General features: G+C 49.2%; 1 protein-coding gene across 2 annotated transcripts in view; it reads left to right on the top strand.

The window, feature by feature from the left end:
* Positions 1 to 17,813, top strand: part of LOC119967674 (transient receptor potential cation channel subfamily A member 1-like) — a 311,686-nt gene that overhangs the window by 186,333 nt on the left and 107,540 nt on the right. For both annotated transcript variants that reach the window (XM_038800496.1, XM_038800495.1), the window contains one exon: positions 15,276 to 15,384. In XM_038800496.1, the coding sequence (XP_038656424.1) occupies positions 15,276 to 15,384 (109 nt within the window). The remainder of the gene's footprint in view (positions 1 to 15,275; positions 15,385 to 17,813) is intronic.

The following is a 17,813-nucleotide window of genomic DNA, read 5'->3' as shown; positions in this document are numbered from 1 at the left end:
CATCCAGGAGCCAACCCCTCAGCTGGAAGGGGGAAGGGGTGGGTGGCATCTCGAAGAGGTCAAGAACAGTCAAGTGTGCCAGGATGAAGACATCGTGTTGCTGCTCGGCTATCAGGTGCAGGCGTGGTCACACACCATGGTCTGCGTTGCAGCCTTTGCCCCTGAGTTCCACTCCCCTTCTTCCCCGTCCCCTGGCCTTTCCCCGGCACCCTGCTCACCACATACCTTGGCACCGTCAGTGCCCATGTTGATCGAGTGGAACCCCTTTTGGTTTGTGAAGACCAGCCTGTCATGGGTTGGTGCTCGTAAGGCGACATGCATACTGTCGACCATCCCCTGGACCTGGGGCATCTCGACAATGATGGTGAACCGCACTGCTCAGGCAGCCTGGAGGCTCGGTCCAAATTGAAATTGATATATTGTAATTGTCTGGGCGTATAGGGGCTCTGTGAAGGCACGGATGCACCTATGCACCAAGGTCTGCGAGAACCCGGACAGGTCCCCACTCGTCGCCTGGAAGGACCCATGGCATAACAGGTCAGGGTGACCGTCACCTTGACTGCAACTGCGTGTTTTCCCTCATTCCCATGGTATCAGGTATGTCAGCCGGAGTCTTCAACGACATGCCTGGCAGATCCTCGAATGACAGGCGCTGCCGGCACACACAAGGCCTTATGCAGCGCCTCCCTTGCACTTCAACCTCCTTTGTGTGTTAGGCAGCCGGCTCTGCACCCTCACCGGCTGCCTCCTGTTCCGCTGGGGCAGGCTCTGCTGTTGCCGGCTCCACCTGGAGCAGCTACAGCTCGTACAGCCTCAGTGCATCCCCCAGGGCTGCAGCAACTAGGATGAAGGCCACCATTCCCGGTTGGATTCCAAAGTCCATTGTCTGTAGCTGGTGGAAGTCAGACATGTTAGCATGGTGTGTACACCTGTGCTCAACCAAGTCCACTGGGCTACACGGTGGCCAAAGTCTGCATTGCAGCACCTCAAATTTCCCCTCTCCCTGTCCCCACACCCATCCTTGGCCCTGTCAGTGCCCAGCACCGTGGGGCCTCTGGCCTTGGCGCACATCCCTGTTGCCAGGTATACCGGTGGCTGGTGCTACCCATGCAGCAGTAAGCTCCACGCTCCTCGTCCAGTGCCCTCCTTCAGGGACTAGTGTGGACACTGCCCTTGGGTGGGCCGCATGCAGCCCCGTTGGCAAGTGGCAGGCAGCCTGTTTGAGGGTGGGGGTGCTGAGGCGCAGGGGTTGGTGAGGTGGTGGCACTCTGCATGAACAGGACCATGGTGGGCGGTCAGTGGGGTGCACAGCAAAATGGCTCCCTTGACGGTCCGTGGCTGGATGCACCAGTCCTGTGGGGGTCACCCAGCCCCACGGCCAACTCCCTGGTCACCCCCGTCGGCTGCCTCCACTCACTGAGGCACTTAACCTTTGGCCACAAGAGGATCCTCACTTGTGAAATCCAGCTCTTTAGTGTTTGATTGTTGTCAGCTTCCTCCATGGTACTTTAAAAAAAAAATTTAGAGTACCCAATTATAATTTTCCAATTAGGCTGCAATTGAGCTTGCGTGCCAATCCAAATACTCTGCACATCTTTTGGATTGTGGGGGTGAGACCCATGAAGAGAAAGGAGAATGTGAAAACAGCGCACAGACAATGACCCAGGACCGGGATCGAGCCAGGGTTCTCAGCACCTGTCATAATATGCACTGTTCATTTTTTTAAAAATATTTTTATTTTCGTCCTTTTTCACATTTCACATTTCATCCCAAATTTACATCTACCAATAATAAACAATAATCAGCAACAAATATGTTAATCTGCATAACAATAACAACGATCCCATCCTCCCACCAAACCCCAAAAAATAGCCCGCATGTTTACATAAACAAATGACAAAAAGGAATCAGGGATTACCCATAGTCACCCTTAATACACACAGCCCTCCTCCCCCCAACCCTCCCACCCATCCCCCCAACTAATGTTCGATGATATCCAGTTCTTGAAAGTGCATAATGAATAATGCCCATAAATTGTAGAACCCCTCCATCCTTCCCTTCAGTTCAAACTTAACCTTCTCTAGAGTCAAGAATTCCAACAGGTCCCCCCTGCCACGCCAGGGCACAGGGTGGACAGGCTGCACTCATCCCAACAGGATCTGCCTTCGGGCGATCAACGAGGCGAAGGCTATGATATCTGCCTCCGCCCCCGTTTCCAACCCTGGCTGGTCCGACACACCGAATATGGCCTCCCAGGGACCCGGGTCCAGTTTCACGTAGAACTTACCTTAAAAACCTCCTTCCAGTAATCCTCTAGCTTTGGACAGGACCAAATCATATGAACGTGATTAGCGATCCCCCACCGCAACGCTCACACACATCTACTCCTTCAAAGAATCGGCTCATCCTTGGAGAGGGGGTAGCCCAGAGGCCGGGCTGGAGAATGGTTGCAGGGTTGTTGGGGAACCAAAATTTCTGTGATAAGATTGGGAATGTGATTGAGGAGTATGTGGGATTTAATTGTACAGGGGAAGGGTCGCAGGCAGTGTGGAAGGCAGGAGTGAAGGGAGTGGTGATCAGGTTCAAGGCCAAGTTGGACAAAGAGGAGGGAGGAGCGCTAAAAGTTGTTAAGAGGAGATGTTGGAGGTGGACAGGAGGTATGCAGGAGATGCAAATCTGACCCTCTGGACAACAGGAAGAAGGTTCAGGCGAAGTTTGACTGGTTGTCATTCCGTAGGATGGAAACGCATTTTAAGTACCTGGGGGTACAGATAGCACGAGATTTGGGAGGGCTCCGTAGATATAACATTAGTAGTTTTTGTTCATTTTTCAATTCCTGCCGATCTTTTTATTAAAGCCATTTTTTAAGGAACAGAAAAGATGATTATCTCGTTCATTTGGTGGGGGGTTGGCTAGGATTAAGAAGGTGCTGTTGCAGAGAGGATGACACTCCATTCCTCACCTGAGGAAAGAGCTGTGCTCCGAAAGCTAGTGATTCAAAACAAATCTGTTGGTATTGTAAGACGTCTTTTTGCTATTTGCAATAGCGATAGAGCTATTGGTCATCACTTTAAGGATTATGAGGTTGTGGAGGAGGATAGTGAGAGGGGGGATGGAACATAGGGTATCATTGTACACAGACGATTTACTGCTGTATATCTCAGAGCCATGTATGTCGGTGGGGGATAAAAGGAGGCTGCTCCAAAGATTTGGGTCGTTCTCGGGGTATAAATTAAATTGAGAAGAGTGAGTATTTTATGGTGTCCCACAAGTGGGACGGGAGTCGGGAGGCTGCCATTTCGTACGGCGGCAACCCACTTCAGGTATTTGGGAGTGCAGGTGGCGCGTGACTTGGGGGGGGGGGGGGGTGGGGGGGCAGGCTGACTTGGCAAGGTGGGACAACCTCAGGACAACCTCCCGCTGTCGTTGGCTGGCCAGGAAAAGTTGGTTAAAATGAATGTGCTACTGCGATTTTTGTTTTTGTTTCAGTGCCTGCCGGTCTTTTTATCCGAACCTTTCTTTAAGGATGTGGATAAGGTGGTCACTTTGTTTATTTGTGGGGGTAAGGTAGCCAGGGTTAGGAAGGGATCCTGCAGAGAGGGCGACAGGCAGGGGGGCTGGGCCTCCAAATTTATTATGTTATTACTGGGCGGTGGAGAAGGTGCAGAGTTGGGTCATGCGGAGAAAGTCCAGGTGGGTCAAGATGGAAGAGGGCTCATGCCGGGGGTTGGGCTGAGGACGCTGACAACGGCGCCGCTACCGATGGCTCCGGGCAAATATTCAGGGAGTCCAGTGGTGGTGGCAATGTTGAAGATCTGGATAGACCATTCCGAACCTAACTACATTCTTAATTAAGGTGGCTTTCACTCCATTGAAGACAGCTCTTTTTACTAGATCTGCACTCCATCTTGGTACAGCCTAACGGAGTGGCCTTCCTGCTTGAAATCACGATGTTCTCTTGCCCATCGCAGAACCTGTTCCTTTTCTTTAAAACTATGAAACCTTACAACCACCACATGAGGAGGATTTCCATATCGAGGCTTCAGTCGAAGTGAGCGATGTGCCCAGCCTAATTCTGTGGGGCTAGGGAATGAAAATATATCCTCATTCACCATCTTGGAAAAGTGCCCAAGAAATATTTAGTAGGCGTGCGTCCCTCAATCCCCTCCTGTAACCCCACAATTTGAATGTTCTGCCTCCTGAATCTATTCTCCAGATTATTCAGTTTGGCTTTTAATTATTTGTTGCTTTCTTTTTAAAATTTTTTTTTACAAATTTAGAGTATCCAATTCTTTTTTTCCAATTAAGGGCTAATTTTGCATCGTCAATTCACCTACCCTGCGCATCTTATTGGGTTATGGGGTGAGGCCAACGCAGACACGGGGAGAATGTGCAAACGCCACATGCACAGTTGATTTGATGCTTTCAACTCCTGAAGTAAGGTCAATCTGCAGAGAGGCAATCCGATCACTGTGATCTGATAATGCCAGCTCCAAATGAATGGGGCCAAAGCATCTTTAATTGATCGATCAAGATCCATCGCCAAGGTTTGACATGTGTTTATAGATCATAGAACAGTACAGCACAGAACAGGCCCTTTGGCCCTCAATGTTGTGCCGAGCCATGATCACCCTACTCAAACCCACGTATCCACCCTATACCCGTAACCCAACAACTCCCCCCCCTTAACCTTACTTTTATTAGGACACTACGGGCAATTTAGCATGGCCAATCCACCTAAACCGCACATCTTTGGACTGTGGGAGGAAACCGGAGCACCCGGAGGAAACCCACGCACACAGGGGGAGGACGTGCAGACTCCACACAGACAGTGACCCAGCCGGGAATTGAATCTGGGACCCTGGAGCTGTGAAGCATTTATGCTAACCACCATGCTACCCTGCTGTTTATCTAGCTCACTTGCCAAAATGCTGGTAAGAGCCTCAGCCGTTAGCGGAGTGGTCAGGAAGGAAGAATTCACCCCCACCATCTTATCTCCAGAAGATCCCTGAGAGGCTTCAGTCTCCTGGACATCTCCGAGAAGGAAAAACTTTATTCTGCTAAATCACAAAAGTTCCTGAGAAGTGAAAGATCCATGGCGGCAGAAAAAGGGCAAAAAAGATCAGCTTTCTAGCGGGAGCCAGATGTTCGCATCCTCCCCTTGCATCCCGCCACCAGAGGTCCCTGAGGCACAGTTTTTAAAGGGTGCCCCAATCTCTGAATACTGATGCAGTGCTCCCTGCGGAACTGGTAAGACCTCCCTCTCAGTCCCCCCCTTCAGCCGCGTCCTTGCCCTCAGTCTCTACCCGTTCAGATCCTGTCTCTCGGCCATGCCAATCTAGCAGCTTACACTTTGAGAGGGGGGTTGGTGAGAGGGTGATTACCCTTCCCCACACTTGCCTCCAGGGTACTGAGGGAGAGTCGTTCAGGGGAAGTGAGGGTTGGTGGGGTTTGGGCTGCGCTGGAGAGGCTCAAGTCAGGGTCTTTCCTGGGATGGGATTGATATTCTGGTCTTCCCATCTGTAGACGTGAAAACCTTTAAACTGTTTTACAGCACTTCAAGATTCAAGATCTGTGAGCAGAAAGTCAAAGCCTCCTCTCTGTCTCCTTAAACCCTTTAAACTATTTCCTGTCATGTCACAGATGTTTCTCATGACTTGTACTAATTCACGCCAACAGGTGCCCACCTGGGGGTGCTGGAGCATCCCTGGTGGGCGGTGAATCAGGTTCCCTGACCAATAATGCTATTACAATTAGCTTTATGAAGTATTTGTATGTCCGCCAGGTCTGGGTGGGAACCTCGTAGGTACTGGTAGGGCGGGCCGGGAGATTCTTAATGGGATTCACTGGGCCATCGCGATTATTACCGCTGGCTAGCGGCTCTGAAAAATTTCCTCCTGAAGTTGACATACAAACTGTATCACAGATACATACAAATAAATATCATATTGCAAACAGTAACCCCAAATTGGCGGCAGCCAAATTGGTCTGTTTAATACAACTCCCCAAATGGTAAATTCCCTCAGCTGGATTCTCCGTTCCTGAGACTAAGTATTGATGCTGGAGCAGGATTCATGGACTTCCACGATAGCAAAACTGGTGCCGCACCTGGAATGATTCAACGCCTGTTAAGAGACTACCACCAACACCACGTGAAATACTATTGATTCCAATGAGAAACGGAGCTGGATTCGCGATTGACATTCAGAAGGCTGGCAAACTACAGCTGTATATGCACACTGCACTCCCTCACACACCATCCCAGCCAACAAGATGGCAGCAAGAAGCGCTACTTAACGAATGCTGAGCTGGAGACCCTCCTGGTCGCCGTGGAGGAGAGGCGGGCCACTTTGTACCCTGGCCTGGGAATGAGGCTACCAGCCGGTTCTGAGCACAGGTGGCAGAGGCGGTCAGTGCCATGCATAATACCATCCGGACAGGCCTGCAGTGCAGGACAAAACTGTACGACCTCCTCAGGGTGGCCAGGTGAGTAGGCAGCACTGTGCCCCTGGTACCCATCCCATCCCCCCGCCACCACATGCCAACATCCATACCGGCTGCCATGGTGTGGTGCCCTGGCCACTGAGGCCACCAGCTACCCACCCACTAGGCTGCATGCATCGGACAGTCTAACACTTTTTTTCTGTTCCCCCCCCCCTCCGGGAGCGGGAGAAAATTGGAGGGGGACCGCCGGACCTGCGGCTGCTCACCATGGCAAAGCCCTGGTCGTGGTTGGCGGCCCTGTGAAAAGGGAAGTCACTGGGATGGAGGTTGGCGGCAGGTGAGGAACACAGACCCGCTTTGGCGCGGTTCCCATGGCAAGTGTCAACCTCACCCTCACCTCCACCCATATCCCCACACCACCCTCACCCCCACCACCTCTACTCCTCCTGGTCCACGGCCTAATCATGCATCTTGTCTTGTGGCTTGCAGGACTTGCTGGTGATGGGGGAAGGGGGGGGGGGGTTCCATCTAGTTGCCCCCGCCCCCAGCAACTGCCACAACCTGAGCCTCTCCGTGTACTGACAAGCGATGAGGACACCAACACTGACGGGAGCCATATGCCTGTGACCCAAGACCCTTGAGTTTGAGTCCAGGGATGACACTGATTTCGTCACAGCTATCACCAACACCATCCACCATCCCAGAGACACTCACCTTGGTTGGGCACTTCAGTGAAGAGGATCCTGGTACACCCGCTGATGCGCACCACATAGTTGCTCTGGTACCTCAGGTGGAGGTAGAAACTCCTGAGGGGGCGGACAGTCGAAGGATAGGCTGACCCCAGGGACTAACTGCCATCCAGGCGAGTTTCAGGCTTCTGGAATGGATAGTTCCATCTACAGTGGAGATGCAGTCACAGAGCCAGGGACTACATGAGGGGTTGTAGGCGAGCAGCCAGCACCTGCAGGTGCAGTTGGAGCAGTCCAACTGCGTGCAGGAGCAGGAGGTGGTGCTGACCATGTGTGCTACCCAGGCCAACACCGCATGGTGGCGTCTGCAATGGAGGCCTTTGGGGCGATGGTTTTGGATCTGGATCAGCATATTCAAGGCCTGCAGCACTCTGTGCAGGTGCTGGCCGAGGTCCAGGACTGGGCTGCCCTCTCAAAGGCGGAGGTCCTGGAGAAAACCGGGTCAGGCCCGTTAATGATATGCCAACAGCATTTACTGTATGTGCGATCTGGAATGCATTGACGCCGCTGTCGAGGCGACGGAGAATTGCGATTTGGCGTGATATCGGCGTTAGCCAGAATTTCGGAATTGGGACCCATTCTCTGTCCATTCGCATTTCCTGATTCTGGCTTCAGCCAACGGAGAATCCTGCCCCCTATGTTTCATACATCACCAGGTATCCAAATAACCTTGTACAGGGATGGACAATCCGGTTAGTTACTCCATTGACCACCCTCTGCCACCTGTAGCCCTGAGTCGTTGACTAATGTACTTTAGCTGAAGATTCAAACATTAGATGCTGTGCACCTTTAAGTCCAATTTCTGGCTCCATTCCAGCCTTTCAAAATAGGAGGAAAGTAAACATGAGATCTTATCAAATTCTCCTCACAGCACTATAAGGTTTGCAGTCTTGACAATATCCTGAGATGCAGACAGGCAGTGATTGACACACAGGATAACCAATGAACACACACGACACAGAACAACCAATCACCAGACAGGACACCACCACTATAAAGCCCACAGGGCATTAAGGCTCTCTCTCTCTCACAGGATATGGCTAGGGAGATAGTCACAGTGCACAGGCCAATGAACATCATAACCATATGGTAGAGAGCTAGTCTGGTCAAGCCAGTAGGAGGTTATCAGTTAGGTTAATAGAGTGTCAACACACAGAATATTATGTACAGCAATCAGCAGGTTCAATAAAACAGTGTTGAACCATCTCCTGTGTCGGAAGCCTGTTTCTCGTTTTACTGCATTCAGTTGCAGTCGATGTCAGACCAACACAGATAACACATCATGGTACCAGGGAGCTATTAACTCTAACAAACCTACCTCGAGTGAATCTGCAACGACCAGCAGGCAGCCATCCAGCGGCATGGAAAAGATCAAACCTCCTCCACAAATCCGAATCTCTGGCAAACTCGGCGCCAACTGGAAAGTCTTCAAACAGAAGTTCCTCCTATATATCGAGGCCTCCGACCTCGAGGCAGCATCGGATGCCTGAAAGATCGCGCTGTTCCTGTCGACTGCAGGGGATCACGCCATCCACATCTATAACTCTTTCACGTTTGTCGATGACGAAGACAAGACGAAGTTCAAGACGGTTCTGCTGAAATTCGACAACCACTGTGACAGTGAGGTGAATGAGAGCTTTGAACGTACATCTTCCAACAGAGGCTTCAGGGTAAGGACGAACCTTTTCAGTACTTCTTGACCCATCTCCGCATCCTAGCGCAGTCATGTAATTATGACTCGACGGCTGATTCCATGATCCGGGATCAGATCATTTTCGGGGTCCAGTCCGACTCCCTGCGGGAGCAGCTCCTCAAAATCAAACAGTTGACCCTCTCTGTTGCCATCGATACGTGCATTGTCCATGAACATGCCAGGAATCGTTACTCCTGCATCAGGGCTGCAGAAAATGCAAAACTAGCCGCCCATGAGGCAGAAAGGGTGCAGGCCATCGCAAAAATGCAAGGCCTGAACATCGAGGAAGGTGGCCGTTTCGCGCGCTTTTCCCGGGCCCCTACGCATGTGCGATACGACAGGGTGGACGACAAGGCCGAAGACAGCGATGTGCATGTGCGAACGTCAGGCGACCGCACTGCACATGTGTGATGGCGCACAGAACCTGTTGACGTCAGCGTCATGACGTGTTCAAATTGTGGCTCCGCCCATTTAAAGTGGCAATGCCCAACCAAAGGAAGGCGATGTCTGCAGTGTGGAAAGCCTGGGCATTACGCGGCCTTATGCAGGTCCGCTCCACCGACCAACAGCCAGCGATCCCAGCTGCCACGCAGACGTGTCCGCTGCGTACAACAAGGCATGCAGGATTCGGATCCCGACAGCCCAATGGACCCCGATGCTGACTGCCTCGAGTCTCCATACTGGGTGGGCATAATCATCACGAGCGAGCTGGCTTCCAACGTTCCTGCAAACCACCTTTCAATCCTCACTGTGGATCCTGACGACGAGTGGTGTGCTGTCATCACGGTTAACCAGTCTCGCATCCGATTTAAATTGGACACTGGCGCATCTGCAAACCTCATATCACAGTCGGACCTCGACAAGATCCGAGACCAACCTAGCATTCTTCCACCAGCAAGCCAGCTCCTTGACTACAGTGGGAATGCCATAGCTACCAGTGGATCGTGTCAGATTGTCCGGCCTGACAAGGCATCACTGCTCGGTGCTCACGCATGCAAACTCTGAAATCTGGTCCAGCGCGTCCACGCCATGTCCTCGACACCGGCGACTGCCTCGCCCAATGTAAATCTCCAGGCTGAGATAGACGACATTCTCACGCAGTACGACAACGTGTTTGATGGAATAGGCACGCTCCTATATCGTTACAAGATATTGCTCAAACCGAATGCCAGCCCAGTCATCCGTGCACCAGGTGGGGTGCCGGCTCCTCTCAAGGATCGTCTGAAAACGCAGCTACGAGAGCTCCAAGACCAGGGTATCATCTCAAAGGTCACAGAACCAACAGACTGGGTCATCTCCATGGTCTGCATCAAGAAGCCCTCTGGTGAACTCCGCATGTGCATCGATCCCAAAGACCTGAATTGCAACATGCGCGAGCAATATCCGATCCCAAAGCGTGAAGAGTTAACCTGTGAGATGGCTCATGCCAAATTCTTTATCAAGCTGGCCCCCTCCCGTGGATTCTGGCAGATACAGCTGGACGAGTCCAGTCGGAAGCTGTGCACGTTTAACACTCCGTTCAGCAGGTATTGCTACAACCGCATGCCTTTTGGTATCATATCAGCTTCCGAAGTATTTCATAGCATAATGGAGCAAATGATGGAGGGCATCGAGGGGGTGTGAGTCTATGTGGACGATGTGATCATCTGGTCCACAACGCCCGAGGATCACATCGCTCACCTCAAACAAGTTTTCCAGAGGCTTCATGAAAACGACCTCCAGCTCAACAGGGCAAAATGCTCATTTGGTAGGTCTGCTATCAAGTTTCTGTTTGACCACATTTCACAGCAGGGTGTGCAACCTGACGCTGACAATGTGCTGGCAATCAATGCCATGAAGACCCCAGAGGACAAAAAGGCGGTCCTCTATTTCCTCGGGATGGTGAATTTTCTTGGGAAATTAATTCCGAACATGGCATCCCACACCACGGTGCTATGTCTTTTTGTCCGACGTCACTTCGTCCAACGTCATTTCGTCCACGTCTTTTGGTCCTACGACTTTTTGTCCAATTGTAAATAAACTCCGTAGAAAATAAGGTATAATATCTTCAATGATAGATTCACAGAACTAATGATTTATTATGAGAATTTTATTGATAAAATACAAGTAAAATACAGTGGAAAAATGTATTTTAAAAAAAAAGTTATTTAAGAAAAGTAATAAGATTTAACTATCTAAAAGTTTACTAATTACTAAAAATTACTAAAAGTAATAAGATATCACTTAAAATTGATGCAAATTATACGCCACATTCCTCAAAAAATCAATTTTTCTTGTTGAACGATATTCAGTGACCAATCTTTTGAGGCGTTCAGTTATTTTTTTATATCGCGTACATGAATTTGACGGATCTCCCCGAAGAATTTGAGAGAATGAGTATACTACTTTATCATAAGGTTTTAGCGATACAATAACAACTGAATGGAAAGAGAACGGTAATAACAATCCTTTAACGAGGCTCGTTAAAGGAAAGAGAACGATAATAACTATCCTTTAACGAGGCTCGTTAAAGGAAAGAGAACGGTAATAACAATCCTTTAACGAGGCTCGTTATAGTTTTGTGCATACATTATTGAAGATATTATACCTTGTTTTCTAAGGAGTTTATTTACAATTGGACAAAAAGTCTTTGGACAAAAAAATCATCGCACAAAACGTCTTTGGACAAAAAAATCATCGGACAAAAAGACGTAGGACCAAAAGACGTGCGGACAAAAAAGACGTAGGACCAAAAGACGTGGACAAAGTGACGTTGGACAAAGTGACGTCGGACGAAAAGTCGGGTCACGCCACACCACAGCCCTCCGGCCTCTCGGAAAAAACTCGACAGTCTTCCAGTGGCTTCCCGCACGTCAAGCGGAGTGGCTTGAGCTGAAGTCGAAGCTGACCACAACCCCAATACTGGCATTCTTTGACCCAACCAAGGATACCAAGATATCCACAGATGCAAGCCAGGATGGCATTGGGGCGGTGCTCCTCCAGCGAGACAACTCCGCGTCCTGGGCTCCTGTGGCATACGCCTCCAGGGCCATGACTCTGACCGAACAATGGTATGCCCAGATCGAAAAGGAGTGCTTGGGTCTCCTGACAGGAATAGTCAAGTTTCATGACTCCGTATACGGCCTGCCAAAGTTCACGGTGGAAACAGACCACAGGCCTTTAGTCTACATAATCCAAAAGGATTTAAATAACGTGACACCGTGGCTGCAGCAAATTCTTCTACGTCTCCGCCGATATGACTTCGAACTCATCTACACACCGGGTAATGAGCTGATCGTCGCCCTATCCCGATCCGTCACCACGCCGTGTGAACAGGGCGACTTGATTCGCCACATTGAAGCACAGGTACAGTTGTGTGCCAGCAACCTCCCAGCCACTGATGAGCGAGTTATACAAATACGCAAAGAAACTGCCAAAGACCCCTTCTGCAGCGCATGATGAAGCACCTCGTCCATGGCTGGCAAAAGGGGCAGTGTCCCAAGTTCTTCAATGTTAAGGACGAGCTGACGGTTGTCGAGGGTGGGATCCTTCTTAAACTAGATAGAATCGTTTTTCCCAAAGCATGCAAAACATGGTGCTCAGACAGATCCATGAGGGTCACATGGGGGTCGAGAAATGTCAACGCAGAGCTCTGCAGGCAGTTTACTGGCCTGGCAGTAGCCAGGACATTGCCAACAGTCCTCAACTGCACAAGATGCCAGGAGTTTCAACCAGCTCAGCCCAAGGAAACGCTGCAACAGCACGAGATCATGACCTCTCCGTGGTCCAAAGTGGGGATAGACCAATGGGCGTGATTACGTGCTTCTGGTCGACTACTTCTCCAGCTACCCGGAAGTGGTGAAACTGTCGGACCTCACGTCCAAGTCCGTCATCAAAGCCTGCAAATAGACATTTGTCAGGCATGGGATGCCACTCACGGTAAGAGTGGTCCGACTTTGCACATCCTACCACTTTAGTCATATCACATCCAGTCCCCATTACCCGCGATTAAACGGGAAGGCTGAGAAAGGGGTCCATGTTGTCAAGCAGTTGGTGTGCAAGGCTGCAGACTCAGCCTCGGATTTCAACCTGCCGCTATTGGCATACAGGGAAACCCCTCTGTCAACTGGTTTGCCTCCGGCGCAGTTGCTCATGAACCACAACCTGAGGACGACTGTTCCAGCCATCCACGTTCCAGACCTTGACCACCTCACGGTGCTGCAGAAGGTACAGCGATCCAGTGACCAGCAAAAGATAACGTATGATGCTCATGCCAAGGATCTGGCTGCGCTGGCTCCAGACAATGTTGTTTGCGTTCAGCTGCCTGAGAGAGGTTGGTCAGCCCCAGCTGTTGTCATCAGACAGGCTGCTCCCAGGTCTTTCGTTGTCCGAATGGCTGATGGCTCCATTTTACGGCGCAACAGGAGGGCGCTGCGTAAAGTTCCCTGCCCATCACCCGACCGCGCTTCTCCGCATGTCATCATGCCTCCTCCGGACGTCTTGCACCACAAGGCCACCGATCTGGCAGCGATCCCACCTGTCCACAAGGCCACCGAGATAGCAGCAATCCCACCTGTCCAGGTGCCAGCGTCCCCCCCCCCCCCCCCCCCCCCACCGCTGCGGCCATCAACAAGAATTCATCGCCCACCACAAAGACTGAATCTATAGACTTAAATCTTGTAAATTTTGTTCAGTTTGCTCTGTATCTGCACAATAGACACCTTCCCATGTACATATGTTCATTCATTCCCCACTTGTACATAGTTATGCATGCATATACAGCCATGTTCCAAAATTTATTTTAAAAGGGGGAGGTGTCAAAATATCCGCTCATTTATATCATGAGATGCAGACAGGCAGTGATTGACACACAGGATAACCAATGAACACACACGACACAGAACAACTAATCACCAGACAGGACACCGCCACTATAATAAAGCCCACAGGGCATTAAGGCTCTCTCTCTCTCACAGGACACGGCTAGGGAGATAGTCACAGTGCACAGGCCAATGAACATCATAACCATGTGGTAGAGAGCTAGTCTGGTCAAGCCAGTAGGAGGTTATCAGTTAGGTTAATAGAGTGTTAACCCACAGCAGATTATGTACAGCAATCAGCAGGTTCAATAAAACAGTGTTGGACCATCTCCTGTGTCGGAAGCCTGTTTCTCGTTTTACTGCATCCAGTTGCAGTTGATGTTAGACCAACACAGATAACACATCATCTCCCATCTACCACTAATCAGGTTATATATTGCCCTTCAATCAAACTCCAACTCCTGATTCCACACCGTATTTGATCACACCACATGAAAGGTTATCCATTGTCTTGCCTTATAATTCAAGGATCATGAAATGCTGCACAATAACAATTTTTATGTTTGTCAGTATAATCCAAAAAGAAAAACAATGGTTTGAAGATGTACTTTCAGCTGTTAACATGGCAAGTATGGAAAATAAAGTTGGGGAAAGTAAGTGCACAGTTCAGAATATTGCTGTGGATTACTATTGATTATTTAACTTAATGCTGCACATTCACACTTAGTTCTAAATCAAGGTCTGCAAAGTAATGTTCAATATAGGCTTAATGTGGATTCTTTTAAAATTTAGAGCAAAGCAGAACTAAATGCAAAAATATAATTGCAAAATTAGTGGATGCAGACTACAAGCCTCCACTTTTGCGTTATTGCAAATAGTGTACCTTACAACGTTTTTGTGGAAAGGACTGAGGAGCTGAAAGTGCCATGGCTGCCAGATGGAAGTTGCACTTTGCTAGCTATCAAGAAATTATTGAAGTACTGTATCCATTTGCTTTTCAACTTACTGTGACTGTGGGGCCCCTCAGCTACCTCCAGCCATGCCTGCTTGGCCATGCTAAGCGACCTCCTCCTGCCCTTTGAAAAACAGCACCTTTCTTGCATTTAGTTCCACCAACAAAACATCCAAGGAAGTGGTGGTGAAAAATCTTGCAAGCATTCCCTGTCCCACTTCCATTTCCTGTAAAAATACTTGTTCAATTCAACACAGTGGTAATCTCACTGCATCCACAGTGGAGACTGCTGGAGACCTGTTAAATTTTACATGCTCATTCGCGCTCCTGACTCATCAGCCCACCGACTGTCCCTAATTGGACGGTGATCTCAACGACTGGTTCCTAATTGGTGTCTTTGAGAAGATTGAACTGTGTCCTGATTTCCAATCCAGGTATGGCAAAAGATTCTTCCCAAGGTTATTATGTCTTTGTTATTGAAAATACTTCATGAATATTGTTTTTCTAAAGATGCAAGTATTGTTCAATGTTGAAAATTTTCACATCATACCAAACTAATAAGAGATAGGTGGTTATGAGAATATGTCATGTCAGAATTCAAGATTTTGCATCTTAACAACATTATTCATATTTTTCAGTACAGAAGCAGTGACTCTTCTTCTTGCAAATATTATATTCCTTGTTTCCTGGTCCTTTCTTTTATGTGTTTTAACCAATGAAATGAACCAGAGCGGCGATTTCAGAATGGCAAGTATCACTAACAGTTGTTATGATTACATTTTTCACCTTCTTCAGTTTCTGCATGAAGTCACACTCTCCATCGTGGGTTGGGCAAGGAGGTAGATCCCAAGACTAAATCAATAAATACAGAAAATGCTCAGCAGGTTATGGCAGCATCTGCAGAGAGAAACATAGTTCATGGGTAGAATTTGTACTCCGAGTCAGGACAGCAGACTTCGTAAGATTCGTAAGTGCCAGTGGATTGGAGAATTGCAAATGTTACGCCCTAATTCAAAAAAGATTGAACAGATAGCCCAACAATTACAGTCCTGTTAGATTAACATCAGTAGTGGGTATGCTTCGTGAAACAATTATTTGGGATCGAGTATTATCATCCCAGGTCAAACCCCAACAGTGGCTAGGATACTGGACAGAAACCCAATATTTTATTTTATTGTAAGACCGTGAGGAAATGATACTTCGCTCCAGGAGTGATTTCAAGCAAAATAGGCATATGGTATATTAAAACAACCTTTATTACTAACTGTCATGGGAGTGGCCCTTTAAGGAAAGGTTTGGTCTTACTCAGAAGATCTTGGAAATTTATCAAGAGCTCATGGAATGGGAGGGAGCCCCGATAGGAGAAGTGAAGCGAAAATGGGAGGAAGAATTGGGCAAGGAGTTGGAGCCGGGGTTGTGGGAGGATGCCCTGAGTAGAGTCACCGTGTCCTCGCCGTGTGCCAGGCTCAGCCTGATACAATTCAAGGTGGTCTACAGGGCGTATATGACTGTGGCCTGCATGAGCACGTTCTTTGAAGGGGTGGAGGATAGGTGTGGCGGTGTGCGGGAGGGCCCGCAAATCATGTCCACATGTTTAGGGCATGTCGAAGGCTTACTGGATTTTGGCAGGGATTTGCCGATGTCATGTCAACGGTATTGAAGGCACGTGTGGTTCCGTATCCAGAGGTGGCGATTTGTAATGTGTCGGAAGACTCAGGGGGCGAGAGAGGCTGATGTTTTGGCCTTTGCCTCCCTGGTAGCCTCTGTTTCTGTCAGCTAGTGCTGCCAATAACCTGCTGAGTGTTTCCAAAATTTTCTATTTTTATAGCTAATTCACACCGATTCTCTTGGATCAGTACATATTTGTTTAAATGCCCGATCATTCTAGGTGGAATTTAATGCTCTCCTGACATCCATTTAATTGGATGGGAGGGTGGCAGGAGGTGACCTTGCCTCTGCCTTGTTAAGTCCAGGGTTTGATGGCTTGTAAATGGTCTTCTACTCTGTTGTTGATGGAGGCCCTTAAGTGAGAAATTAATGCCAATTAAAGGCTCCATCCAACCTCTAATTGCATTTACCCAGTGTCGCCATGTGGGGAGCATGGAAAACAAATCCTGGGGTTACTTGTGGGCTTCCAGGGGAGGCCACTTGTTCAAAGACACCCAGTGCCTCATCAAGGAACGCAGCCTTGGATAAAGAGCAGGCTGAGCAAGCCACCCCATCTGTCCTTGCTGCCAACCCCTGCCTCCATGATTCCCCCAGCCATGATCCCCATCTCGCCATCACTTGCCATTGACCTTTGGCCTAATTCTGGGTGATATGTGGGAAAATAGCTCAACTATAAAAGCACAAATTTGTTTGGTAGGGACAAGCTTCAGGAACCTGGGTATTCATGTGGCCCAGAATTGGGCCCAGCTGCATTGATTGAACTTGACTCGATTGGTGGAGGGGATGAAGGTACATTTTAAGAGATGGGATGTTTTGCTGTTGTCGCTGGCTGGGCAGGTGCAGACAGTGAAAATGACGGTGCTGTCTAGGTTTCTGTTTGTGGTTTCAGAACCTCACTATCTTTGACCCTAGATCTTTTTTTAGGAAAGTCAGTGGGCTGATCTCAGGGTTTGTATGAACGGGGAAGGCCTCGCGGTGCAGCGGGCATTTCTGGAACGGAAGCGAGGAGGTAGGGGCTGGCATTGTCAGATTTGATAAATTATTATTGGGTGACGAATATTGCGATGGTGAGAAAGTGGTCTGTGCAGGAGAGATTGGTTTAGAGGCGGGTGGAGGTGGCGTGATGTAGGAGAACAGGTTTGAGAGCTTGTTGGTGCCTTTGCCGTTCTCGCTGGTCAGGTACTCAGTCAGCACATTGGTGGTGTCAGCTTTAAATGTGTGGGGGCAGTGTAGCCAGTATTTTGGGTTGGAGGGTATGTCGTTGTGAGCGCCGATCTGCGACAACCAGGTTTGTGTCGGCGGAGCTGGACATGAAATTACAGGGGTTGCGGCAGATGGGGATTGAGTACTTAACGGACTTGTTTATAGGGAGCAAATTTTCAGGGCTGGAAGAGTTGTTGGAATAGTATGAGTTGACCAAGGGGAATAGTTGTAGGTACCTATAGGTTCAGGATTTCGTGAAAAGAGAGACATGCCAACATTCCTAGGGCTGCCGCCTCTGGTGTTGC

The sequence above is a fragment of the Scyliorhinus canicula genome, chromosome 6 (assembly GCF_902713615.1).
Source record: "Scyliorhinus canicula chromosome 6, sScyCan1.1, whole genome shotgun sequence".
Classification (NCBI taxonomy): Eukaryota; Metazoa; Chordata; class Chondrichthyes; order Carcharhiniformes; family Scyliorhinidae; genus Scyliorhinus; species Scyliorhinus canicula.
The sequence above is the reverse complement of the archived record's forward strand: the minus strand, read 5'-3'. Positions and strand labels throughout refer to the sequence as shown.